The sequence below is a fragment of the Chelonia mydas genome, chromosome 25, assembly GCF_015237465.2.
Source record: "Chelonia mydas isolate rCheMyd1 chromosome 25, rCheMyd1.pri.v2, whole genome shotgun sequence".
Classification (NCBI taxonomy): Eukaryota; Metazoa; Chordata; order Testudines; family Cheloniidae; genus Chelonia; species Chelonia mydas.
The window spans coordinates 13,688,543-13,714,647 of NC_057858.1; the positions used below are offsets into that span (position 1 = coordinate 13,688,543).

General features: G+C 60.0%; 1 protein-coding gene across 6 annotated transcripts in view; it reads right to left on the reverse strand.

Annotated features, from left to right (window-relative positions):
- Positions 1–26,105, reverse strand: part of NCAN (neurocan) — an 81,294-nt gene that overhangs the window by 13,812 nt on the left and 41,377 nt on the right. For all 6 annotated transcript variants that reach the window (XM_043535903.1, XM_043535905.1, XM_043535906.1 and 3 more), the window contains exons 3-9: positions 23,926–24,327; positions 22,214–22,388; positions 20,827–20,954; positions 18,968–19,261; positions 15,739–16,860; positions 12,562–14,460; positions 5,847–5,963 (exon numbers count right to left, since the gene is read on the reverse strand). In XM_043535903.1, coding sequence (XP_043391838.1) covers positions 5,847–5,963; positions 12,562–14,460; positions 15,739–16,860; positions 18,968–19,261; positions 20,827–20,954; positions 22,214–22,388; positions 23,926–24,327 — 4,137 coding nt within the window. The remainder of the gene's footprint in view (positions 1–5,846; positions 5,964–12,561; positions 14,461–15,738; positions 16,861–18,967; positions 19,262–20,826; positions 20,955–22,213; positions 22,389–23,925; positions 24,328–26,105) is intronic.

Genomic DNA, 26,105 nt, shown 5'->3' on the forward strand with positions numbered 1-26,105 from the left:
TGAGCCAGCCCTGCAATAGCCCATCCTGCTCTGGGAGCGAGGGACTGGGGGATGGATGGAAGGCAGGGCCACGGCGCCCCAGAGCAGCTGCCAAGGAAGCCTGGGATGCTGGATGTCACCTGCAGCAGGACTGGGGAGGATGTGGCTCTGGGCTGCTGCTGGAAACGCTTCCTGATACATTGGTATCAGGGGCTTTAGGAACAAACCAACCAATCAACACCCCCCCCACCCCGCCACTGACTCCTGCTCCCAACACCCTGGCCACCCCAGAGAAAGCAGGGCCTGGTCAGCTGCAGATCTGTTCCTAGCTCGCTGCCCGGGGAGCAGGGTTATGCCGGGGGAGGCTGCCTGTTGGGTTTGCTTTATGGAAAACGAGCTGCTCTAAACAAGGATCTGGAGGGCCCATAGTCATAGATAGACACAGAATTTAAAGGGACCTGCTGTACGTTGCAGGCCACCTCCCCCAGCCTGCCCCCCCCCCCACTAACCCCAACAACTGACATGAGACCAAAGTGTCACAGCTCCCTAGTCTCTAGTGCCCAAGGCAGAGAACAGGAGGGACCCAGGTGCACCAGCACCCAAGTTCCCCACAATGGCAGGGAAATGGTTAAGTGAGACACACCCAGACTGGAGCCCATGTTGCAGAGGAAGGCAGAACCTCCCCGCCCATCTCCCTGCCTGTCTGACCTGGGGAATAGTCCAGCCTGACTCCACACCTAGTGACCAGGTAGACCCTGAGCATGTGGGCAAGACCCAGCCAGCCACGCGCCCGGGCGAGGGAATCCCTCTGAGCCAGGGACCAGCAGATCCCTCCTCTGCAGCTGGGCAAGGAACGCCAAGGCGCCCAGTTGGATGCCAGCTGAGGCAGCTCATGGGTCGTACGTGCTGCCAGGCTATGAGGCGTGGGGTTGGGGAGCTCGGTTCTCAGTCCGTCGCAGCCTCCAGCTGCCCACAGACGGGATACGCCAGGGCCACAGTTTAGCGATTTCGGGCGTCACAATGCCTTTCCAACAAACGAGGGCAGCCATCTCCTGATGGCGCTGAGGAGCTAGTGCTGTCAGTGGTGGTTTGACGCCATGGTGATGGGCACCTTAGAGAAACCATGGCGAGAGAGAGAGACCAGGATCGAGGGCTGGAGATGGCTGGATGGATAGATAAACACACTATGATCTAGGGATGGAGATAAACAGACAACCAGGAGCCAGGGCCGGGGCTAGCGAAATGATTGATCGGAGGGGATTGAGCTGACGCTGTCTCTTTCAGGCAGGGAAAGGGCACAGCTGTCTGCATCCTAAGTAAGAGATTAAACCCAGAGGAAATCGATCGGGCTGATGGGCAAGAGTGGCTGGGTCTCTGTGGAGCAGCTCGGCAGCTGGGACACACGCCCCACTGCTACCCCACCTTAATATCGCCGGGTGCTGGCTCAGCAGCTCCATCCCGGCTGGGAGACTAACACGGCCGAGTCACAGACACAAGAGCGGGACTTTTGGGCGGGCCCCGGGCTGTTGTTACCGCTGGTCCTGTCCCTCCCCACGGCTGTATTTTTGCAGCTGGTCGCTTGGGCAATGGGGGGGTGGGGAGACGGTTTGGGATCGAGAGCAAGCACCAGAGAAGGCAAAGGGCAGCAGCAGCCATCACCCACGCAGCCCAGGAAGAAGCAGGATCCGTGGGTGACCCCCAGCACACACACACAGCACTCCACAATCCCCTCTTGGCGAGAGCAAAGACCACCAGGACGGGACACACAGGGCACCAGCTCCTGAGCAACTGGTGGTTCTGGGCGGGGGGTTCAGTGCAGATGGAAGTGAAAGACAGGCAGCCAACAGTGCACGCCTTGCTGCTGATGGCCCTCAATCCAGACCTACAACGCCCCTGCCTTCCAGGCCTGCCCTCCCTGCTCCGTCCATGTGCCAAGGTCCCAGAAGTGGGGTGAGGTGGCTGCTTAGCCCCAAGAGGCCCGGGGCTGAGTGTGCCACGTGCCACCAGGCTGATGACTTCACTAATGGGGTATCGGATTCTCCTGGACAAGGACGGAGTGCACCTGCCATCGCAGCTGAGGCCGCTCAGCCGCGGCTGCCCCACTCAATAGTGCTAATTGGAGCTGATTTATCTGTGGCTAATGAATTATCAGGCTGACGCTTTCAGTTCTGACACCTGGCCCAGCGCTGGTGCCGAGGGCTGGGCGGTGCGGGCAGCTGGCCAGGGGGCACCCGGGCGGGACCAGTGATGAGAGACTCTGGGAGAGCACCCAAAGGGGCAGACATCTGTGTGGACCAGGGCTGAGCTGAGGCTCCCTGGTGGGATTGCCAGGCCTCTTGGCAGCTGGTGCTGCAGGAAGTGTTGGAGATGGCCCATGCTGTTGATATTTCCAGCCCCGCTTCCTGGACATGCTCCCCAGCCATTCTGGGGCAATTCTCCGGCGGGACGCAGATACCTGTCTGCTCCAAACCCCCTGCCATCACACAGACTCCTGAGGCCTGATCCTAACCCACTGGAGCTCATGGAAAGGCTCCCATTGGCTTCAGTGGGCTTTGGATCAGAGGCTGGTCACTGCTGGAGCTGGAGCTGGGGCATAAGGTGGATGCCATGACCCTCTACCCCAGTGGGAGCTCAGTGGAAGGATGGTCCAGAGGTTAGGGCTTTATCTCAGGAGACCTGGGGTCAGTGCTGCGCTCTGCTACGAACTCACCATATGTCCTTGGGCAAGTTCCTTAGTCCCTCTGGACATCAGCTCCCCACCTGTAAATGAGCTAATCTCCCTGCCTTGCCTCCTGGGGCGGGTGAGGAGAAATCCACCACTGTGTGCCCAGTGCTCAGCGGCCACAGCAGTGGGGGCCCGGTGAGCCCCCCACAACAGCCAGCTGGCATGTGCGCAGTCAGGCCAGAGCCTGCCCCCCCCCACAGGAGGCACCGATCCCACCTGGGAAGGCGCTGAGCAGTTCGTTACTGTTTACTGAGCTGTAACAGGGAAATCGATGCTGCTTAAACGTTATTACCTGGCTCTGGAAAGGTTTTTTCTCCCCACGTGTATCTTAGCCTCTCTGGTTTTAAGCCTGATATTCCAGTGCCGGCTGCCCCAGGCCCTGGGCTGGCCTGCAAAGCACGGCAGACGGGCAGGGCCCAGTCCTTTGTGGGAGACGCAATGGGCTCCCATGGCAGCCCTTGCGCATAGTCAGGGGCCAGTGTCTCCTCCAGCAGCCCCTGACCTTGGGGAAAGGCACCGCAAGGGGAACCCGGAGAGCTGCCTCTGCCACAGACTCCGTTGGGCCACATCACTCTGTCTCTCAGAGCCTCAGTTCCCTTGCTGGGCAATAAGGATCCTCCCTCTGTCTGTCCGGGGCCGTCTCTCATGTTGGGTTCGTGCAGCACCCTGCACAACAGGGCCGCTAGCTTGTACTGTGAGAGAAACAGCTGCAGCAGGCAGGTCCCTGCAGGGAAATGAATCCGCTTGGAAAGCAAGATCTTCCCCTCCCTAGGGTCCCCCCTGGGTGGAGTTTGGGGCTCCCCCATATCCCACTGTACGCCCTGGGAGTGCTGCCCAGGGGGAAGCACAAGGAGATTGGGGGCAGGTGGGGAGGAGATTATTAGAAGAGAGGATTAAAGAGGAATCAGCGAGGTGCTGTTCCCTTGCCAGCTTCCGAGCCAATTTGAAATCAGCGAGTGTGGCGGCCCCAGGGCTGCAATAATAGCCTGGAGCCTGCGGTGCTTCATCACGGCACAGACGCGGCGTGATTTAGGGGGGCGAGATCATCCCAGCCAACCATTAACACTCCCCGCCCCCTCGCTGGGGAACGGTGCCAGCTCTTCGCGCCACCGAGGCAGCGGGAGTCAGCTCGCAGCTGGATTGCCAGCAACACACCCAAGGGTCATTATCCAACACAGCCAAGGTGGGGGGTCCACTGGATCAGAGAGGTTTCTAACGAGCAGCCTGCAGCCCCTACATCCTGGTGTGCCGAGCCCTGATACAAGGGACGGACTCAAAACAGCAGGGCAGGGAGCATGAAATGCCTTCAAGCTGCTTCCATCCTGCCTGAGGCCCAGCTGTCCGGGGCAGGGACTGCCTGCTTCGTTCCCTGTCCATGCGTCCCCCAGCTCTACGGGCCCGGGGCTCCTCGCACCACCCGGAAAGGAACACTGATGACAGTAACAAATCTAGGGTGGAATGGCCTTTCCAGAGACTCCCAGCCCTGGATTAGCCTTCGTTTTTAGCCAGGGGTTTTCCTTTTCTCCTGGGGCAGAAACATTCCTAGGATGGCTTCCTCCAGCCCCCAGAACCGCCAGAACGATTTTATAAAAAAACGGACGCTAACGTCCCTCTGGGACAGTGAAACCCAACCACAGCCACCTCCCGTTACGGGGGGCAAACCAGGGAGTGAAATGCTCCCGGCTGGTTTTGCTGGGCTCCGCTCTCAGATCCCCTGTCCCTGCACGTGGAGATGGGATAGGAGCCTCACGCAACCAGTGTGCTCCCTGTAATTTAGGTCCATGCATGGCCTTGGCCAGGTCCCAGTGTAAATTAGAGCCACTTCAGGGTGTCTGGAAATTATGCTCCTCTCCCTACTGCCCCCTACGGGTGCTGGAAAGTAAAGAACAGACATAGCACAGTGAGCTCCAGTCACAACCCCCATCTCCCCATTTGGGACTGGGACTAGGAGCGGGGTGGGTGCAGGGACCCTAAGCCAGCTCCACATCAGCTGGAGAGGCCCCCTGTGCTAGGGGGGATGCTCAGAGAACCCGTTCATGCTGCCAGAGGGTATGTCTGCACTCCAGTCACGGGGTGTGACTGCGGCTGGCGTAAATGGACCCACGCTAGCTTTAATCTAGATACCTTGGGTCCCGGCACAGCACAGGCCGTACAAGCTTGCCGGGAACATGGGGTTATGATGCGGGTGGCTCGTTCGTGCCGCAGCCCGTGCTTCACTGCTCCAGCACCTGAGCCTGTTCGATTAAAGCCAGCTCAGGGATGTCTACACAAGCTGCGATCACCCCCGGTGACTGCGGTGCAGACAGACCCTTCGTGTAACCGGGATGGTAACACAGGCTGAGATGATCTGCTCCCTACAGCTCCCCTGGCCTCTGGCCGCGGGTGGGGAGCTGGCATCCCGGGGTCTCTTTTGAGCAGCATGGCCGGGGAGAAGCTGGGTGGGTTGGAGGTATGGGCGGGAGGGAGGCCCTGCAGCCAGCTGGCAGAGCCGTGCTGCAGTCTCACCTTGGGAACTGGACTGGCCGTGAACGAAGGGCCGGCTGCCAACCAGTGCCACCTGTAACATGACATTTACCAGCCTCTGCCCGCAGGCGCCGGCAGCCTGAGCAGTGCAGCCGCCACCAATGCCCGGCAGAGAGGCACTGAGGGGCCAGGCCAGGCGGGTGTATGCCGGGAACTGGGGGGTGTGGGTGGGACATGACATTGTGAAAACGAGGAGGTGAAATAAAAGGTGCTTTAAAGGACAGAGCCCGGGGCTCCCTCTCACCGATGAAGGGATTAGCAGGTGTCCGCAACCTGGCTGGAGATTGAGATCCCCGCCCGGGCAGGGGGAGCAGCAGACTGAGCTCTGCACCCACCTTTTCCCAGAGGAGGGCTCAGCCTCTGTGGCTCACTCCATCCTCGCTGCATCTGCCACCCAGCAGTCAATCAATGCCCATGGGCACTGCACTCCCGTCCCCAGCATGGCACCTTTGCAGAGACCAGGCAAAAGCCATCAAGTGCCACGCCTGCCCTTGGCTGGATTTGAACTGGCGACTCAGTGCCCAGACCCCTGCCCCACTTGTGATTGGCCGGGCAGCTGTTCTTAGCCCCTCCTGACTCTGCAGGGCAGGGCCGTGGTTGTGGGGCAGAGGCCACTCACCTATTTCGCAGTTCTCCCCGGTGAAGCCCTGGTCGCAGCTGCAGCTGTAGACGGTTCCGTTGGCCTGGCAGGTCCCGCCGTGCAGGCAGGGGTTAGTCTCGCAGGCGTCGGCCTGAGCTGCAAGACACGAGCATAAGGCACGGGCGCATGGGCACGGGGCCCTTTGGAGACGGGCGCTGAGGCAGAGACCCAAGACCCACTGCTCAGGCTCCCCCCCTTCTCCAGCCTCCCTCAGGCCCCCAGGACCCATGGAGATCATGCCACACATGGGCCATCAGTATTCTGTGTGGGCTCCTCACGAGCAGGGTTTGCTCTCCAGCTCCACTGGGCAGCCTCCCTGCATCTCTACTGCAGCCATGAGCACTAGCGGTTCCTTCCCCCACCCACCTGGTACCAACCAGGGGGTTGCTCTGTGGCACCCCCCTTCAGAGCGAGAGACCCAGGGCTTGTCTGCACTTCAGTTATCTCTGGTTCTCCTGCCAGCGCTGCCCCTAACCCAAGTCCCAGCCACACCCAAAGGCCCCTGGCTCAAGCACGGGGGTGCTTTGCACAAAGCTGCCGGCCGACGGGGCACAGTCTAAACCCACACTGCAGCGGCTGTCGTCACTGCTCTGCAGCGTGGATACAGGCCTGAGCCAACTCAGTGCTGGTAGTCCTCCAGTGCCGTCCCACAATTCCTTGCCACCTCCCTCCTCCCTGCTTCCAGCCTGGTTCAGCGTCTGAACCCCACGCAGCTCTGCCCCTGCAGCAGGGCTTCCGTGGGAACGGGGCCCTGAGCGAACTCCAGGAGAGAGCCACATTTGCACACTGTGGTAATGTGCTTGCACATGGCCATCTGCTCACACCCAGGCCCACCCACTCCGCTCCCCAAATGAAAGCACAGCTCCGCGGCCGTCTCTCTCCTTCTGGTCCTGGTACGCGTCTCGCTGTTAAGCCGAGACAGGTTCTGTGCTCTTGATCTCTGCACACTGAGATTTTTCTCCCGGTTTTATTTTGGGCCGGCGTGCGGGACCCGCCGTGCACGCCCGGCACCCAAACGCAGCGTTAAAATATGCAAAAGACTTGCAGCTCAGGCACCTGCCAGCTGGCTCGAGTCGGAATCTAATTCTTTCTTTTTATAATTAGTTCTGACTGACTTCAAACAGTCTCCGGGGGAAACAGCAGGCAGCCCTCGCATGGCAATGAGGCGCGCACCCGAACGCCAGCAGCCCTGCAAAGTCCGAGATAGGCGAGCAGACTCTTCTGCTGGCTGAAGTGGAGGAATCTCGCTCCATTTATCTACACAGCAGCACTTAGTGAGCAGAGAGGACACAGCAGGCAAAACAGCAGCTGAGCCCTCCGTCAGGAGCTTTGCAATGCGCACTCTGAGAGCCCCCGGCAGCGGGAGAGCGACTGGATGAGCTGAACGGCGGAAGATGGCTCCTCCAGGCAGCTTTGCCGTGCTGTGCGCTATTGCTTGGGCCATCAGCTTCGCCAGCTGAGGCTCCACTCCCTGTCGGGTGCATCTACACTGCAAATGACAGTGTGTTGGTAGCATGGGTAGGAATCCCCCCACTAGCTTTAATCCACCAGCACAGGTGACAACAGCAGGGAAGACGCTGCCACAGAGGCTCGCAACCCAAGCCTGTGCTCAGGGTCCCCAGAGTGGGGTTGTATCTTGGAGTCCATCCCTGTCCCCTGCTTCCCACGGCTGCCTCCAGAGCCCCCTGCTAAAGGCTAAGTTTTCAAGAACACAACGCCTAGAATTGGGGCCAGATTTTTGCAAGAGCTCAGCATGGGTAATCACGAGTTCCTCTAAAACAGGCACATTCTTCCTACAGGAATATTAAAGGCGCAGCACTGCAAGACCAGACTCTCTCTTTCCCCCTACTTCCTTCCGTCCATGGTACCTAGTTCTGTATCAATTCAAACGAGAGGTGGCACATTTAAAACCAATGAGGAAATACTCCGTTACACATTCACCATTAACCTGTGAAACTCCTTGCCACAATATAACACACCCATCTATCTATCTGTCCCAATACACATCTATCTAATCTATCTATCCTCGTACACCCCCTCTATCTGTCCCCAGCCACCCCCTTCTATCTATCTATCCCTATCCACCCCCTCTATCTAATCTATCTATCTATCCCCATCCACCCCTTCTATCTATCTATCCCTATCCACCCCCTCTATCTAATCTAATCAATCTATCTCATCTCTTTGTTAGATTCTCATCTTTCTGTCTCTCCCCAAGATGGAAGAAAGTGGCTCCCTTTGATTTAGATGCCAGCAGGTGACCCCGAAGGGATATAATGCAGACACTAATGATGCCCCCTAACCTTTGATTGTGTCTCCCGGGAGCTACGTCTGCAGCCATCTTATTTTTCAAGCTGATTAACAGTGGCTGCGTGGGGCGCTGTGTCCAGCGCAGGAGCTGGGCCTGACCAGGGGCGGAATGAGTTCACAGCCAATCCTGGGAACAGCTGAAGCTGCACAGGCTGGGCCAGGGCAAGCCACTCTCAGCCCTTGAGGCCCCAGCTGATTGTGCAGGGCCCAGCAGGCTCTATTTCTATCACAGCCGAGAGCTGGCAGAGGCGGGATCTTCCCTGCAGGGGAGCCGCAGGGAAGGCTTGGTGGTTAGTGGGGGACTGACAGGATCGTGTGGAGGGCTTGGTGCCAGCATGGGGCGGTGCAATGAGCAGGGGCAAAGAGGCCTCAACTGGCATGCCGCCAAATTCCCCCAGGCCTTTTCCGCCGGAGCCGTCGCCCTCCCGCAGCCTGCTTCTCCATCTGAGCTCAGGGAGCCACGTACGGAAGCGAGGCCCTTCGGTCCCATTTCCAGCCGTTGGGGTCATTTGCATCCAGTGTGTGATGCCTGCCCGGCTGTGGCTGGGCTCAGCCAGCTCTCCAGTGCTGATTGCTGTGCTCCAGCGCTGCCCCACCGCCCCAAGAAGGGCTTAATTAGGACCTGGGGACCCAACAGCAAGTGTCACCAGGTGCTCGTGAACCTCCAGGTTAATGGTAGAGCAGCCTCGTTTCCTACCCTTCTGCTGCCCAGCATACCTGGCTTGCAGCTGCCGGGGCTCTGCATGGCTGCCAGACTGCACACCTGAGTCTGTAAGTGCAGGGCTGCCTAGGGGTGCTCTGCTGTGTACCCTGGTTTGTTATTGTAGGGATGCCCATGAGTGCTGGGCTTCCCCCTTCTCCTCCTCCCCACCCCAGTCAGAAAGCAGAAGGGGAAACAGAGGAGAGCAGTGCCTGGTGGTAGCTGGGACGGGGGAGAGCTGGGGCCAGTGCAGATGGAGCAAACCCCAGCAACAGGCAGTCGCAGCAGCCCTAGCCAGCCAGGGCAGGCAGATGCGCTGGAGACAGGAAAAAGAATCCAGGAGCCCTGCGGAGGTTTGTTTGCTCGGCAGGCATCAGTGCCGCCAGATCCCACAGCACGGCGGGGGATGCGCCATCCGCGCCGGCTATGGGAATGGAGCAGAGACGCTGCTGGAGAGCGGCCAGGAAAGCATGTGCGTGAAGTGGGCACTGAGCGCGTGGGTGAAGGCGTGCTGCACCCCGGGTGGTGACGGAGGGTGAGTGGGCATGCTGGAGCCGGGAGCAGGAAGAACAGCTCCGCTTTGAGTGTTTGTGTCTCTCGTTATAAATCCACCAAGACCCAGTGATAGGAGGCTAACCATAGGAGAGAAAGAAAGAAAGACTCAACGTCCCCTTCCAGGCTGAGCAGTGTCTTGGCCCCGTGAAACCCCGTCCTGTCCAAGCTGCTTCCCCTCGGAGCTGTAAGTGCTTTATTAGGAAGATGTGTTCAACAGCAAAGCCCCAAGTGCACCTTATTAAAACCATCTCACATCTTGCCCTGGGCTCGCTGGGATCTATTAGCAGGAATACAGGGGGGCCCGGGCCTGCCCATCAGTATGCAGGAGAGCACAGCCCCCCTTTCCCAGGTGCCGTTCTGTGGCCAGCTTGGATTTGTGGGTAGTGGGCGGTCCCCTGGATCTTGACACCAGTAAGGCCAGTGCGGAGAATGCTGAGGCTGCAGCAAAAGGCTGTAACAAAGCCCTTGGATGGGCGGGTAAATTCCAGACCTATGAAAGGCAGCATTCTGGGGCCGGGCTCCAGGCACCACTCACCGGGATCCACCAAAAACACTCTGCGGGGCTGATCAGAGCAACCCCTGCAGAGGGAGGGGACATGCCTGGGGCTTCTCTATCGCGGTTTATACACATGCACCAGGTGGCTCCACCCAGGGTGTGGCGCTCACTGCTGCTTGCACTGCTGCCGGAGACCCAGCCCGGATAAGGTGAAGAGGTTACTCTGGGACTGGACCGTAGCCAGGGCTACCTGTCCCCTGGCTGAAAAGCCACCCAGCAATCCCACAGCATGGCCAGCTTCCACACAGGGATGTCTCTGCAATCTGGGACGGCGTGGCCATGGAACTGCCGCCAGGATGGGGGAGCAAGGGATAGGGGCCAGGAGGGTGGGTCTACACTGGGTTTGTGTGTGGTGGCGGGGGGGGGGGGAGAGGAGGGCAGTTTGGAGATGGGACCTGCCTGGCTCACTCCACAGGCCGGCAAGGAGGGACACTGAGTGTTATACCCAGAGCTGTAACATGGGGAACTCCTGGCCCGCGGGAAATTCTACCAGTTCATAATCTGGTTTTGCCCCAAAATCTGACAAAAAAGTCAAAATCTGGGAATTTTTCATGAAATGAAACATTCCAAAAATAGTTTGAATGTATTGTTGGGACTATTCACTGATGACATTATAGGCTAGCACGGTGTAGCATATTGACATCAAAGTCTGAAGGATCAAATGGAAACAAACAATTTCTGGTGAAAATTTAGATGAAATTGTTATGTTCCCGCAAAACATTTTGATTTCATGGAATCAGCATTTTCCAATGGAAAATTTCTGGCTGGCTCTTGTAACTAAGAGGCCAGTTCATTCAGGCCTAGCGAGAACCAAGCTGCAGCCCCCACCCAGCCACCCCCCCACACTCAGCGCGGGGGAAAGGAACCCACCTGGGTCAGGTCAAGAGCCGGGGCAGTGGGGAGGGCTGGGGAATCGCTCCAGGTATGAGTCCCAACCTGACCTACCGCCCCGCTGGGGGAAGCTCTGACTGCTTCTCTGCCCCACCCCCAGCATTAGCACAGCCACAGGACAGAGTCTGTATTGTCCCAGAAACAATACGGTCGTGTCAGGTTCCTGCCGAGGTGCCACAGCGCATTTGGCCATCAGGGAGCTGTTTGCAGGGGCTCAGCACAGCAGCAGCTCCAGCTCCCAGCGCTGACGCATATTTCACCAGCAGCGCAGGGACCTCAGACTGCTGAATATTAACCGTGTTGACTTTCCCGCCTCTCAGTGGCTCCAAACTTCAAAAATATTTGTTGTCTTTTTCCCAGATACTAAAAGCCTTTGGATGCTTAAATATTCCCTGCCAGGAGCTGCCTCTCTAGCTATTATTATTAGCAACTGCAAATATTAAATATTTAAAACCATGGGTTCCCGGCTCGCTCTAACAGCACAGAGCACGTCGAGAAATCCAGGCTATGCCTGCAGCCCCGTCACAGTTGGAAGGAGAGCTCTGTATAAAACTCAGCACTGAGGAAATGGGTGCTAATAAAATAAGGACCCCTGAACCCTGGCCTTAGCATTGAATCAATCTGTCTATATCCCTATGTGTCTATCTGTCGCCATTCCTAGAGTCTAGTCTCTCTCTCCCAAAATCCTAATCTAATCTATCTATCTATCCCAATACACCCCCTTTATCTGTCATCTATCTATCTATCCATTCCCATACCCACCCTGCTATCTACCGCCTTAAATCCTAGTAACTATCTATCCATTCCTAGAGCCTAGAGGGCCTATCGACTGTTTGTTCTCTGAATGCACCCTGGTTTTTAGCAGCTGAGCAGACTTGCTCGCTGGGCTACTCTCGGCTGTGTTTCCCCCTCAGAGGAGCCAGCGTGCCAGGAGCCTGCCAGCGCGGAGGAGAAGCTGAGGCTATGTTTTGCCAAGTTGACTGTATCTGAGTTGCATTTCATCAGCGGGGCCGCGCAGTGCGTTCCGACCCATTTGGAGAACCTCTGCGCAGGGCACTGGGGTGGCTGCCCGGGCAGCAGAGCCAGGAAACTAAGACGGATAATTTCGCTCCTTGTTCCATGTGAATCGAGATGGGGGACCTCGCCCTCTGCCAGGGCAGGGTCCTGCATCCCCAGACGTCCCCCATGACTTCATCAGGCTTTTGGTCAGGCCCTGGGATGGAGGGAGGAGAAGTGCAGGGGTGGGATGCAGCTACCCAGAAACCTGGGATCAGGAGCAGCAGCAGGCAGGGGAAGAGAAGTGGGGGGACACAGAATGGCATCTTGCAATGTGCAGACTGCTTCCTATCTCAGAACTGAGTGGCTTCGGGGGGACTGGCTTTGCCAGCCTGGCTGTGAAGACCTGGGTTCAAATCCTGGGGAAGGTCCTAGGGTTTCAGGAGTGGCAGGCAAGCAACACAGCCACCGCATTGCGTAGCACAATTCAGCATGACTCGGGGCATCGGCAGAGCTGGAGGGGGAGCCCAGGACTGGGATAGGAGGAGGGGGCTACAGGTCGGGAGTGGGGAGCATGGGCAGAACTTGCTCAGTTCCTGCGCATGCTCTGCCTGGCTCCAGCAGGTGCCACCCCCCCTCTGCTCACAGCCTTGACCCCATTCCCGGCTCTACGGGCTGTCACTTACCCAGTGTGCTGGCCTTGCTCTCCCCAGTCCAGGTCAGGCTCTCCTTCTCCCCCGCAAAGGGCAGCACTTGCTCCTCTCCGCTCCCGCTGTCAGCCTCCCTGTCCGCCAGTGAAAGCCCTGGGACCTCGGCCAGGATGCCCTCTTGGGCCGTGTCAATCACGGGCTGGAGAATGAATCTGTCCAGCTCCGCCTTGGGTGCCTTGAAGGCCTGGCTGGCGTGCACCAGGGGCTCCAGGACGCCTTCCTCCCGGGACCCAGGAACCAGCGGAGATAAATCAGTGGGCAAGCTGGGCAGGGGGTCCTGAGGGCTGGTGCTCACCCTCATCCTTTGTTCCAGCTGGGGCGGCCCAGCTGCAGAGCCCCACGGCGTTGGTGGCTCATCCCTCTTGGCTTCCCCCAAGACATCCTCTGCGTTGGGCTCTGTGTGGCTTGCAGCAGCCGGTGCGGAGGGCGAGCTCTCGAGCCCCGTGACTCCTGGCAGCCTGGTCATTGTGACAGCAGCCTGGGCTGGTCCTGCTACAGGGGCTCGGTTAGCAACTGTGCCAGGGAGTGTGGGACCCGGTACAGGGGAGTGGGCAGGCTCCGTGATTGTCAGCGATGGCTGTAGGAGGCTGATGGCTCCTGCTGCCATCTGCCCCCTCCTGATCACCGGCCAGTTGGTCCCTGCAGGCTTGTAGGGGTCCAGAGCCGTGGTCTGGGTGGTGCCAAAAGGGAGCGTCGGGGGACCCACAGTCTGCTCCGCTGACCCATCCCCGGACAGTGCTGCAGCCAAGTTCATGTCCTCGCCTTCCCCCTCCAGCTCCCGTGGCTGTAGCTGGCCGGCCGACATTGCCCAAGCTGGGCTGGGCTGCGTGGCAGGTTCGCGGCTGGCTGGCTCGCTGTTGCTGGCTGGAAACTCGGCTGGTGCCACCCAAGGGTCAGAGCGGGCAGGTGCTGGGGCTGGAATCTCCTCAGCGGGATGAGTGACCGCGCCTTCGCCTTGCAGCTCAGCCTGCCCATCCTCTGCACGCTCGTCTCTCAGCTCCCAGGCTGGGCCAGGCAACGTTTCCTCCAGGCCCGGGGGTTCATCCAGAGACTCCAAGCCCAGAGCCCTGTGGGCGTCCGTGCCAGCTCTCTCCCTGGGCTCCTTGGAGCCGGAGCTCTCAGCACTGGCTGGTGGACTGCCAGCGCGGCCAGGCAAGGAAATGAACCTCTCGGTAAAGGTCACGTCTTTGCCCTTCCTCTCCGGGAAGCTGAACTCCGCAGCGCCGCTGCCTTCGCTGCCCCCGGGGTGGGGATGGGTGGAGGGGGGCGCCCCCAGATCCTCAGCGTGGGGGGGGAGTAGTGCATGCAGGTGGGCCCTGGGGAGGGCAGATAGCGGCGGGATGGGGGTGGCACCCTCCTCACTGGAGGTGACCTCCCCAGAGGAATCCTCCACATCCTCCCCAGGGGGCGGCAGCCCTAGGCCTCCCGCCTGGGGGTAATCGCCTCGGACGCTGGAGCTGGGGAGCAGCGGGTTGAGAGCGGCCTCCTCCAGTGGACTGAGAGCGTCTCCTGCGGTCAGGGTGCCAGCCGGGCGCAGAGACAGCCCACTGGCTGCCGGCGTCGGGTCAGCCAGCATCGGGATGCTCTCAGAGCTCCGGTCCCGTCTTCCCTCCTCCGCGCTGGCTGCTGTCTCTGCCACCCCCCGAGTACCCATCAGTGACTCTCCCATCCGGATGGTGTTGGCCGCACGCGCCGCCCAAGGACTGTCGCTGGCTGGGGGCTGGTCAGTGGGAGCCCAGCGGCTGTGCTGGGGGAGCGGTGGTGTCAGGCGGAGGGTCCATTGTGGCTTTTTTTCCTGGTCGGGAGCAGATGGTGAGGGGGGTGCTGGGGCTGTCCCCGTCTGTGGGTGCCCTTGGTGGGTTGATCCCCTTCGCTCTGCAAAAAGCCAGAGATGTTGGTTAGCAGAAGGCCCTGGTGCATGGGCAAAGGAACAGTGAGGGGGCGTGGATCACACAACCAGCTACACCGGGAGCCCCCCTCTAAATACAATAATGAGACAACAGCAGGACCCACGCAGGCCACGTGCCCAGGCTCTGCCCGGCTCCTCAGCCGCGGGCCAGGAGCTCTCAGGGGCAGGGTGTGGGTATACAGCGCGGGGGGATCCTGGGACGGAAAGCACCGTCTGTGCACAAGGGTCTGAGGAGAGGTGCTATTGAGTGGATGACGCCCAGCACCCCGGTCCCTGACGAGCGCTTTGCGCTGCTATATCATCATAAGGACTTGACAATGGCCTCTCGTGATGAGCAGCCGCAGATCCCAGCTAGGCAAGGTTGCCATGGCTACTGGCTCCTCATGACTCAGGCAGCATCTGGGGAGGAGGCTCCCCCACTCTGAAGGCCTGGTTAATTGCCAGGTGATGGGGGGCTGCACATGATGCTCTCTCTCCTGGCGGGGCAGGGGGGAAAGACGGCCCTTTGTCCAGGGGAGCCTTCCTCAGATGTGTGAGGGAGGGGGAATTGTGGGAAATGGGGTGGGTAAGGGGGCAGAAAGGGCTCAGGTCACCCTGGGAGCAGGGGACGGGGAGTGGGGGAAGTGAGAACAAGAGAGTTGTTTCCATACAGATGATGAATTCAGTGCAGATGGGAGGGGATGGGCAGCACCCTGGAGGTGGTGGGGGTGAAGGGAGGGTTGCCCTTGCATGGGGAGACGGAGTCTGTGGATAAGGAGGGAAGGGGGCAGAGTGAGGCGGGGGGCTGGTGTTGTATTGTTGAGGCTCTCTGGCTCACTGCCCCCCATCTCCCTGAGCTCCTCACAGGGACCTGGTCCTGTCTGCGCCGCGCCGGGCCCGATGGGCGCCAGATCTCGCCTGGGGTCTGTGAGTCTCCCAGCATGATGGGATCCCGATCCTTGGGAGGTAGCTGCTCCCATGACAGAGCGAACAGGAAATCAGACCACGGCAGATCAGGCATGACCCTGCAGACATCAGTGGAGCTGCAGGTGTAACGAGCGGAAGAGACTGTCCTCAGAATGGGGTGAAACTGGCACAACTGGGAGGGAAACGCTTCTCTCTGTCTAGATACAAATCGCTCAGATCAGGGGGCTGCCCCGGCCAACGCATGGGCAAATGGCCAGTCCTGCATTATAAAGCTGCAGCGGCCGCAAAGAATTCCACTTCACGCCCCCCTCAGAAAGAGGTTAATCAGAGATACTCACTGTGGCCGGCCTGCCCCTCGGCCTGCTCATCTACTTCGTTGGAGAGGGGGTAGGCGCGGTCCCTTGCGTGGGCCTTGGCGGTGGGCTTGGATGCGGGGAGGATCTCGACAGCATTGTCCGCCGGGCCTGTCATCTCCCACGCCAGGCCAGGGGTGGGCGTGACGCCCCCCAAAGCGTTCCCGTCCACGCCCTGGGCTTGTCCCTCACGCTGCAGCTGGAAGTACCGGCCGTTCAGCCCCGAGGAGACACTCTTCTTGGTGGATTCAGGGCCGTGGGGCAGATGGCTGGGTTCATCCAGAGTGGCAGGGCTCAGCTGCTCGGGCTCCTTGGCAGCAGATGAGAGCCCCAGGCCATCCTGGGCCACGGTGCTAGCGACATGTTCCTGGGGGAGCTCTGGGGCAGGTCTTTGGGAAGGCGGCTGCAGATCAGCTGACAGGGGCCCCTGTGTGATGCCACCACGCCAGGTTGGCTGGAAGGCATCGGTGCGTTCCCCCAGGGCTAGGGCATCTCTTTCCACAGAGGTCACCTGGCTGGGGCCAGGTGTCTCCTCCCAGCGACCTGTGGTGAAGCGCAGCGGCTCGTGGGCTCCCTGGTCACTGCTCACCCCTTGCACTGGTGCCTGGTTGACCATATTCAGAGACTGATCTTCCCCCGGCCCAGCCAGAAAGGAGACTGAAGAGGGTTTCGGAGACACATTCTCAGCCAGAACCTCGGCCCCTTCCAGAACGGGAGCTACCGTGGCTGCTGCCCTCTGGGATCCCACCTGGGGAGGCTCTGGGTCTTTCCCAGCTGGGCCAGCCGTCACCAGCTGCAGCTGCTCGTCCTCCGACAGGACTGGCCCCAGCAGCTTGTGCTTCAGGCTGTAGTGACCGCGGGTGATCTCCCTGGAGTCCCCGGACACGCTGGGGTCCTTGCGCTCTTTGGGGATCAGCTCGTTTCGCGCCAGAGGCAGCTGCTCCTCGGCATGCTCCACCAAGACGTTGTCAATGCCCAGAGGGTCAGGCCCCGCCGGCTCCAACCCATCCAGATCCGGCTCCGGCTGCCCACGATCCAGGCTGCTCTCTGTTTTTTCAGGACTCAACTCGTCTGGTTTCTTCTGTGACGGGGATGGCTGCTGACCCGCTGCAAAGAGATGAACGAGCAGGAGCTGACATGGGCTGCTCTGACCCGAACGGACACAGAGACGAGAACTGGGCGTGTGCTAACAGGGACTCAGTGGGATTCACCCAGCGAGGGCGGGAAGCCGCCCTGCGAACCAGGCCTGGACCCAGAGCCAGGTGAAACCCGGGGGCCTGGAGGTCTCGTTTGGCTCTGGCCCCTTATGGGGTTGCAGGAGCGTGGGGGAGCCGAAGCCTTGTGAGTGAACGCAGGGTTGCGGGGGGAGGCGGGGGGGACAGGAATGCCAGAACAAGCCCGTTTCCTGTTTGAGTCTCTAATGGACAGTGTGAGAGGCAGCTGACACTGGGAGAGGTGCTGGGCCCAGCGACTTGCACCATCCCCAGGGAGTAATGGAGGGATTTCCGAGCCCCACACCGGGGTCGTTAACGGAGGGGTGACCGCACGCAGAGCAAAGCCATGGCACAGGCGGGGAACCGAGCCATGGGAGGTGTGTAAAGGGATTCAGGGGTCTGACGATGCAGGTAGGCACCTTGTGGGACTTCTCCAGGTGCCCGAGACACAACCCCTCCGCATCTCAGGTACCTAAACCCCTTTAACACTCCTGGCCTGGCTCTGCTGGGTGCTAGGAGCACTAGTCCAGACACTTGAGGCTGCTCAGTGCCAGGGGGATTCGGATGAAGGCGCTGGCCGGGTGATTTACGGGGGCTGCAGAAGGGAGCTGTCTCCAGTTCGCTGCTGTGACATGAAATAGGTCGGCTGTATTTCCACACTGGTGTTGGGGGGCTCTGGCCGGCAGGCTCCCTCAGCAGCCCATAGCCCAGCAGGGCTTGTGTATTTCCCCATGGGGGCAGGGGCTGGTTCCTTCTGTTCCCTAACCCTCACCCCCTTCAACTCCACCCACAAGGAGCTAGCCCACGGGTGCCCTTCTCCCAGCTGGGGGGTTTGTGCCTCTGTCTGGGAGCCAATCCCTGCCACTCCTGCCCAGTGTGGGGCTGCCGGGCAACAGAAGGAGCCCTCAGCGCCCCAGCCAGGCCAGCGGCAGCACGGGACACAGGGAATGTGGGGTTCGGACAGAGCCTGCGACTATCACTCGGCCAGAGACAGAGGGGAGGGGACCAGAGCGTCGAAAGGGCTGATTTTCTCAGCATAACCCCCAGGAGGCAGTCAGAGGGCTTGGGTGGAACATGGGGGGCACCTCTGAAGAGCGGAATTGCTCTCCCTTCCTCCCCCCACATCCTCTCCCTGCCCCCCTGAGATCCCCTCCCCTGCTCCAGGCTCTCAGCTCCTGCCTTCGCACCGGGACAGGTTTATTCGCACAGTGACTGGGCCAGGCTGCCCTGACTGGAGTTCCCCGCATTTCTCTGATTAATTCCCCAACCAAACATTCATCCAAGGCAATTCTGCTGGCCATGCCCATCAATTCCCAGGCAGCCCAGGGCGCCGGTGCTGCTCCGTCGTGTCTCGCTGCCCCCCCAGAGGAGGGGGAGCTCTGTGCACGTGGTGGGAATTAACAGGGGAGCAGAAACCAGCACCCAAAGGGCTGGAGGCCCTGCTTGTTCCCAGGGTAGGTCTGAGCTTCACCTCCAACATCTATCCACCCGGCCCCATGGCCCTTGTGTCTATGAGACAGACAGGTTTAGGCGGCACCAGGGTCGTGGGCAGGGCAGCATGGGGACAGGTGGGCACGAGGGTCGTGGGGCGGGCCGGCGGCACGGGGACAGGTGGGCACCAGGGTCGTGGGCAGGCGGGCGGGCAGCATGGGGACAGGTGGGCACCAGGGTCGTGGGGCGGGCGGGTGGCATGGGGACAGGTGGGCACCAGGGTCGCGGGCGGGCAGGCGGCATGGGGACAGGTGGGCACCAGGGTCGTGGGCGGGCAGGCGGCATGGGGACAGGTGGGCACCAGGGTCGTGGGGCGGGCGGGTGGCACGGGGACGGGTGGGCACCAGGGTTGTGGGCAGGCGGGCAGCATGGGGACAGGTGGGCACCAGGGTTGTGGGGCGGGCGGGAGCTTTTAACGACACGTAGGGTGATTCTGGATCAGGAACTGGACTAGCCCATCATCCCTGGTCCGATCTGTCCCCAGAAGGGGCGCCCTCCTTCCCACCTACCTTTGTAGCAGTAGGCGTCAAACTTCATGGCCGGGCCCGGGAAGCCAGTCCGGTTGGGGAACTGGTACACGGTCCTCACGCCTGGCTCGTCCCCTCCACATTTTTTACGTGGGGTCCTGATTGGATATCGGACGCTTCCGTCTGCCAGCCAGCCTGGGTCGCACTGGTCCAAGCCATCCCTCCAAGCTAAATACAGCTGGCCTGTGGTGGCTAGCGAGGCCCCCTGGTTCTGGCAGTGCTTCCTGGCTCCTTGGGACGTCAGCCGTCCGGCCGTGGAGACGTAGAACACTTTCCCTGCAAGGGGAAGAAAAGCCCATTGATGCATACAGCTCCCCATTCACCCAGGGTCACGCAGCTCATGGCTGCAGTGCAGCTGCCTCTGGGGTAGAATGCACCCGCAGCTTAACAGCGCTGTACAACAGCTGGGATGTGAACTGAAGCCGAGTGGAGCAACAGAGTCATTGACTTTACTAGAGTGATGCTGACTTACGCCAGTTGAGGATCTGGGCCTCTTGCATCCAATAAAACCCACATGAGGGATGTCAGGTTCATGCTGGCATCCAGCCAAGACACGGGGGCTCGCGTTGCCTAGGTGTGACGCCGCAGGGTGGGGGGAGTGCTGACCTGGGGATGTGGCAGGGGGGTTTCACTGGGGATGGGAGACCTGAGAGCCTGTCACCTGAGCCAGGAGGGGGAGGGGGAGGTAACACCTCTGCCCAGGAAACTGGACAAAGGCTGCAGGAGGGAGCCTGCTGGGGGGGTTTTGGTTGCAGTTTGGGGCTGGGTGGAGGAACGCAGGGAACCCCAGGGCTGGGGTCTAAGCTCCCTGTCCCCCAAGAAGGACTTGACTGCGGGGTCCTGGGTGTACCCACAAGCTCTGTTTTAGACTGTGTTCCTGTTGTCCAATAAACCTTCCATTTTACTGGCTGGCTGAGAGTCATGGTGAATCCCAGGAAGAGGGGTGCAGGGCCTTGACTCCCCCACACTCCGTGACAACAGGCCTGGGAACCTTTGCTACCGATCAGCACTCAGGGCCCCACCTCCCCCTCTCATCTGAAGAAAAGCCCCTCCAGCAGCACAGCGCCTGCTGTCATCCTACCAGGAAACTGGTGCAGAACTGGCTCCGAAGGACAAACATCACCTACACTTGCTGAGAGGCCCTAGGGTCTCCCCTCCAAGCACTGACCAAGTCTACTCCTGCTTAGCTTGCAAGGCCTGCCAAAGCACAAATCCCAGGGGGTGCAGCTATCGCATCCCTGAGCCACCCCACCGCTCAAGGTCACCAGAAGGGCTTCAGGTGCAAAGAGGCAATAAATTCTTCTTTGCTCCGTTTGCTGACACGGCCGTGAAATCAGCATCCGTCAGCCTGGGGAGCTCGGAGAGGAGGAATGCATTTTTAAAGTCTTCATTGCTTAAGCAATAAGGCACAGCCAGGTGCACGGTGCTCCTTGGTTTATCACTGTCCCCTGGGGGCGGCATGCAGCCGGCGGTGCGTCGCCAATCCAGGAGCTGCCCGGCGCTGGCTGCGGAACGGCCCTCACAGAGCCTTTTATTGACTCTCAAAGAGCAGCAGGGGAGGCTGCGGGTGGAGGGAGATGGCCAGGGCTTGGCACCAAAGAGCCCGCTCCCTGCCCTGAACCTCTTGGGGTAGAAATCCTCCTGGCTTCTCTGCACCCAGCAGGGACTGGGAACCCTGCCGGAGAGACGCTTCCAGCCCAGAGGTGCTGGGGGCAATAATCTGCCCACCTCCAGCCAGGTCCCAGACCCGCTTCCCAGACCCCGAAAGCAGGTGGCAGGAGGGGCCCTTTGGGGCTGCCTAGGAAAGCGTCGTCGGGAAGGGGCCCGTGCCCCGGGCTTGCCTTGGAGCTCCCTGGCGTAGCAGTAGACATCATAGGCTTCACTGGCTTCCCGCTCCCCATAGCTGCGGATGCCTGGCAGGCTGCTGCGGTCTCCGTAGCAGCCAGGTCTGGAGAGCGTGATGGGGTACCTGCGGGGAGAAGGTGCAGAGCAGCAGTCACAGGCCTGGATCAGCCCTTGTCCTGCCCGTCCCACAAGCCTCGGACAGCCACAGAACAGACGCTCCCTCCGTGCCGCTATGCTTTAAAGCAGGAAACCTAGCGTACAAAGCGGGAGATGGGGGGGGGTCACGGCTTCACAGCATCCCCACCGGTTTCTGCAGGGAGCTGGGGTGGCGGTAGGGACCTGGTGTCTCTGCAGGGGGCCCTTTGACAGCAGAGATGCCGAGCCCCGGCTCTCAGGATTTGTGACGGATCTGGCTGCATGACACTCAGATCTAGCAGAGAATCACTCGCCACGGGGAACCGCGCTGGAATCAAGCAGCCGTCACTTTGATTCAGGTCAGAAGCTGAGGGTGTCTGATGGCAATTTCAGCTATAACGGAGAAGAGGTGGAGGGGGAAAAAATCTCTTTATATATCCAAGGGGATGGAGACAGGCTGAGGGAGAGATGGAGTGGGGCAGGGGGAGCTGGAGATGTATAGATGGGAGATGTAAGTGCAGATCTGTGTCCTGAACCCAAAGGAGAGCAATCCTCTGTGGTTAGCTGTTTGCTAACAGCAGAAGTGCAGCCTCAAAGTGCTTGGCAGGGATTAACCACCTTCCACCCCCCACTCTCAGGCTTGCCAGGGTTATTCTCCCCAGTTTTCAGATGGGGAAAGGGAGGCACAGTGCAGGGACATGACTCACTCAAGGTCACACGGCGAATCAGTGGCAGAGCTGGGAGCAGATCTGTGTGCATGGAACAGGCCTGCGTGTGGAAAGGCACCACAGTGCACAAGTAATCAAACCCCTTGCCTGATCTGCAGACACAATGGTGTTTTGCACACTCATTTTGCATGTGCAAGCCCCTGCACAGGAACCTGCTTTGGGCAGATTTTGCAGGCTGCTGCTATCTGAATATATGGCTCAGTGGCTGCTGCTTAGCTGGGTGCCTCTGGGCCACTGGCATGGCTGCTTTGCTGGGTCAGGGCTGTGTTACGGGAGCCTGGGCCCACAGGGAAACAGGGATCTAGGGTCTCCAAAGGAGGGATACGACATCCCATGGATTCCCAGGGCTCCGGTGCTGCCAGGTGTGGTGCAAGATGCAGAAACAAAGCAGCCACGTTGCACTGAGAAGCTGTCCCATAGTCCCACCCCCATCACCAAGCAAGTCCCACCACTCTCCAATAGGGCTACTCCCCAAGCCGCATCCTGACAGCGCCCAGGATCCGGGGGCTCCCCCGTTTACCGGACAGTCTGGTCGGCCAGCCAACCAGCATCGCAGTTGTCGTAGCCATCTTCAAAGGCAGCCTGCAGGTGACGTGGGGAGGCGATGACGGCGGAGTTCTCCCGGCAGGTGCGCTGGGCCTCAGGGAAAGTCAGCGCGTAGCGGTTGCTGGCTGCTCGGTAGTGGAACACCACACCTGGGGAGAAGGGGACACGCAGGGCATGAGCAGGGAGACAATGCCGACGGGGGCTGCGCAGGGAGGAAGGAGCCCCCCATCATAGAATATCAGGGTTGGAAGAGACCTCAGGAGATCATTTAGTCCAACCCCCTGCTCAAAGCAGGGCCAATCCCCAACTAAATCATCCCAGCCAGGGCTTTGTCAAGCCAGGCCTTAAAAACCTCTAAGGATAGAGCTTCCACCACCTCCCTAGGTAACCCATTCCAGTGCTTCACCACCCTCCTAGTGAAATTGTGTTTCCTAATATCCAACCTAGACCTCCCCCACTGCAACTTCAGACCATTACTCCTTGTTCTGTCATCTGCCGCCACTGAGAACAGCCGAGCTCCATCCTCTTTGGAACCCCCCTTCAGGTAGCTGAAGGCTGCTCTCAACTCCCCACTCACTCTTCTCTTCTGCCCAGAGTCAGTTTGTCTTAGGGACAAAGTAAATTCCATGCTGGTGAAAGGGGCTGGATTGATAGCTCTGGAGCCTGCCGTTTTCTGTTTATCCACGGAGAAGGTGTTTGCCCAAAGTGACACAGTGACAGAGCTGGGGACATGAGGCAGCTGTCTGGATTCCCAGCCCCCCCAGTCACACTTCCCTCCCAGCACTGGGAATAGAACCCAGGGTTTCTGATTCCCAGTCCTCCCTTTGCTGTAACCCACTAGACCCCACTCCCCTCCCCCAGCCAGAGACAGATCCCAGGAGATCTGGCTCCCAGCCCCCCCTGCTCTAACCCACTAGACCTCACTCCCCTCCCGGAGCCAGTAGCAGACCCTTCTGAAAGAGCAAAGCAAATCACGAGCAAGGCCCCAGTCTGTAAGTACTACAGCCCTGCGGAGCCACTAGATCTCCAGGGGGAAGCCCCAGGAGGAGGCTGAGAAGCAGCAGGGACGCAAAGCCAGCAGCGTTTGCTCAGGCCCAGAGCGGGGCTGTGCGTATATAGAGCAGGAGTCGCTGGCCGTGTGCTCTCCGGGTGGAGAGATTCCATCAGCTCCCCTTCGGACACCAGCTGGACGTGCAGCCTGAGCACGAGCCCTCAGCATCCGCGGAAAGCTGCTACTGCGGGCGCCCAAGCGACTACACTACGTGCTGTTGAGACTCCAGCGTACTGGGGAGACGAGACGGTACACCCCTGCTCAGTACACACGCACACGCACACACACACGTATACACACGGCCAGACAGTCCTGCAGACAAAGGAGAGAGACCCAGAGATAGCGGCCCCAGAGCCAGGGCTGCCCTGGGAGATGCCAGTGCCACTGCCTACCCTGCTATTATACCGTGCAGCAGCAGCTGCAGCGATCCCTCCTGCCCCCAGGCCTGAGTTCACCTCCAGCTCCTGGGACTGGCAGCACGCAGCGGGGGCTGGGCTCTGGCCAGCCTGGAGTAGCCAACACTCCCGCAGCGGCTCTCCCATAGGCATCCAATGGGAAACTAATCACCCGCTGACTAGGTCCCTAATCACGACCTCCAATCCTGCCGGCGTCCCCGCTGCCAGCACCCAACTCACCGGTGACCTCCAGGGGCAGCAGGTCCTGCTCATCGTCGATGCCAGCCACCACCTCGCAGCGGTACAGCCCGGCGTCGCTGGCCCGCGCTGCACCGATCACCAGGGTGGCGTTGTAGCGGTTGCTGGGGTAGCCAGGCAGGGACACCCTCCCCTCGTAGGCTTTCACCACCTTCACCACGTTCTCCTTGGCCACCAGGACGGGCACGTCCTCCTTCTGGCCGGATGCCGACTGCACCTTGCTCCATTTGATGCGAGGCGGGTCCGGCGGCTCGTTGGGCCCCAGTGAGGCCGAAGGCTGGAGCAAGAAGAGGCAGGGGAGGGCCACTGGCTCAGCCAGCCCCACGCGCAGCGGCTGGTGCTGGACCTTGTTGATGCGAATCACCGGCCCATTGTCCTGGGAGCCTGCAGGAGAGAGACAAAGGCGGGGGGGATCAGAGGGAGGTGTAAGTCTGGGGGGAGAGGGAGCATGATACCACAGGGATGGGCACAGCAGAGAGACACATGTTCTGGCCAAACCATTTCAGACTCAGAACCAACCTGCAGCTCAAATCAGAACTGACTCCACGATGCAGAAAAGTCCCTTGCATTTCCCCCCAATAGTTTCATTCTCGCTTCGTCCAGCTGGGATCTGGCAGTGCCAGGCTGCCACCGGGAAGCTACCTGGCGTCCATTTCCAGCCCCCAGCCCCATGATGATGAGCATTCTGCCCAGGTCTCCCACATGAGCCCCACGCTCCTGCGATCCGTTCCCACTGGGCGACTCTCAGAGAGGCCGTTCCCTGGAAGCATCACATGGCGAGGACAGGGCAAGATCAAGCAGCCCTGTCAATCCCTCGCTGACCCCTGCAGACTCACCCGCAGGCCAGGGGCAGCTTGTACCAGCGCCGGTGGCTGCACCCCTCCTCACTGGTATCCTTCCCCCTGCGGGCCCAGGGTCACTCCCACAGTGGGTTTGTCTGGCACTGCAGATACCTGGGGGCTTTCTGGATGACTGGCATAAATCAAGTGAGCTGCGGCGGGGAGCAGGATCCTGGTTTCAGCTCTGGTTTCTAGCTTTCACCCTCCTTGGCCCTGGGGCTGCGGCAGGTGCCGGGACAGCCTGAACCAGACCCGCCAGGTCGGAAGGCCCCTGGCTGCGGCGGTGTCCCCAGTCGAAGCCCAAGTCCGGGTTTAAGGTGATCTGCAGCGCTGAGCTGGAAACGCACTCTGCAGAACAGCGCGGCAGGCTCCCACCAAGCCAGGCTGGGAGTGCAGAGCAAGGCCTGGACCCTGCAGCCTTTGCTCCCAAGAAGAGCCCTGTAGAAGTCAATGGGCCCCAGCATGACCTCACTGCCAGCAGTCACTCCGGGGGAGGGTACCAGCTACTGGGGGCAGGTGAGAGCAGGATCAGCAGAGTGAGCCCATAGTCAGCATACACTGGAAATCAGGGATGTGCTTTGCTCACTCGAAACAGCACCCGCTGCTGCACCTCCAGCCAGCCCCCAGGTTCTCTAGCACTGCAGAGCTATCGGCTACCTCTGCAGCAGGGGGCACAGAGCAGGCTGGAAACAGGCCTCTGGGCTAGGCCGGACGGCCCATGACTTTCTTCTGCTAGGGCCCTTTTCTGTGCTCTCGCATAGCATGCGCAGTGCTGGAGATGCTGGTATGGATTTAGCAGCAGGGCTGTCTGGGCATGAAAGGGTGTCAGGCAATCTGGTCCGGGCAGGCAGCTAGGTTGATTGGCCCAAGCTGTGCTTAATTGCATGAGTGCTGACACCGGCAGCAGGGAGCCAGGTATAAAAGCAGCCCTAGCAAACTCAGGCTATTGTGTCACTGGGGGCTGGGATGCAGGTGCAATGAGGGGGTGCTCTGCTCTGGGCAGGGCTCTTTAGAGAGTGGAAGATAAAGTAGCTAAATATCAGCTTAGATCAGGAGTCCTTTCTAAGCTGCAATTAACAATTCTCCTTCTTAATTGCATGTTTGCAACCCTCTTCTCTCCTCTCAAACATACTCCGAAAACCTCCAGGGCTCTGCTTTGCTGTAGCCAAGAATAAAAGCTAAATCTCTGGTGAGGGAACGCAGCATATGCCTCCTCCGGAGAGGGTTGTCTGAATGCGAAATAGCAGGTGCCTCTGAAGGAAGGAGGCACAGGCCTGAGGGATCTGGGCTCCAGTCCTGGCAGGGTATGACTCTGGGCAAGTC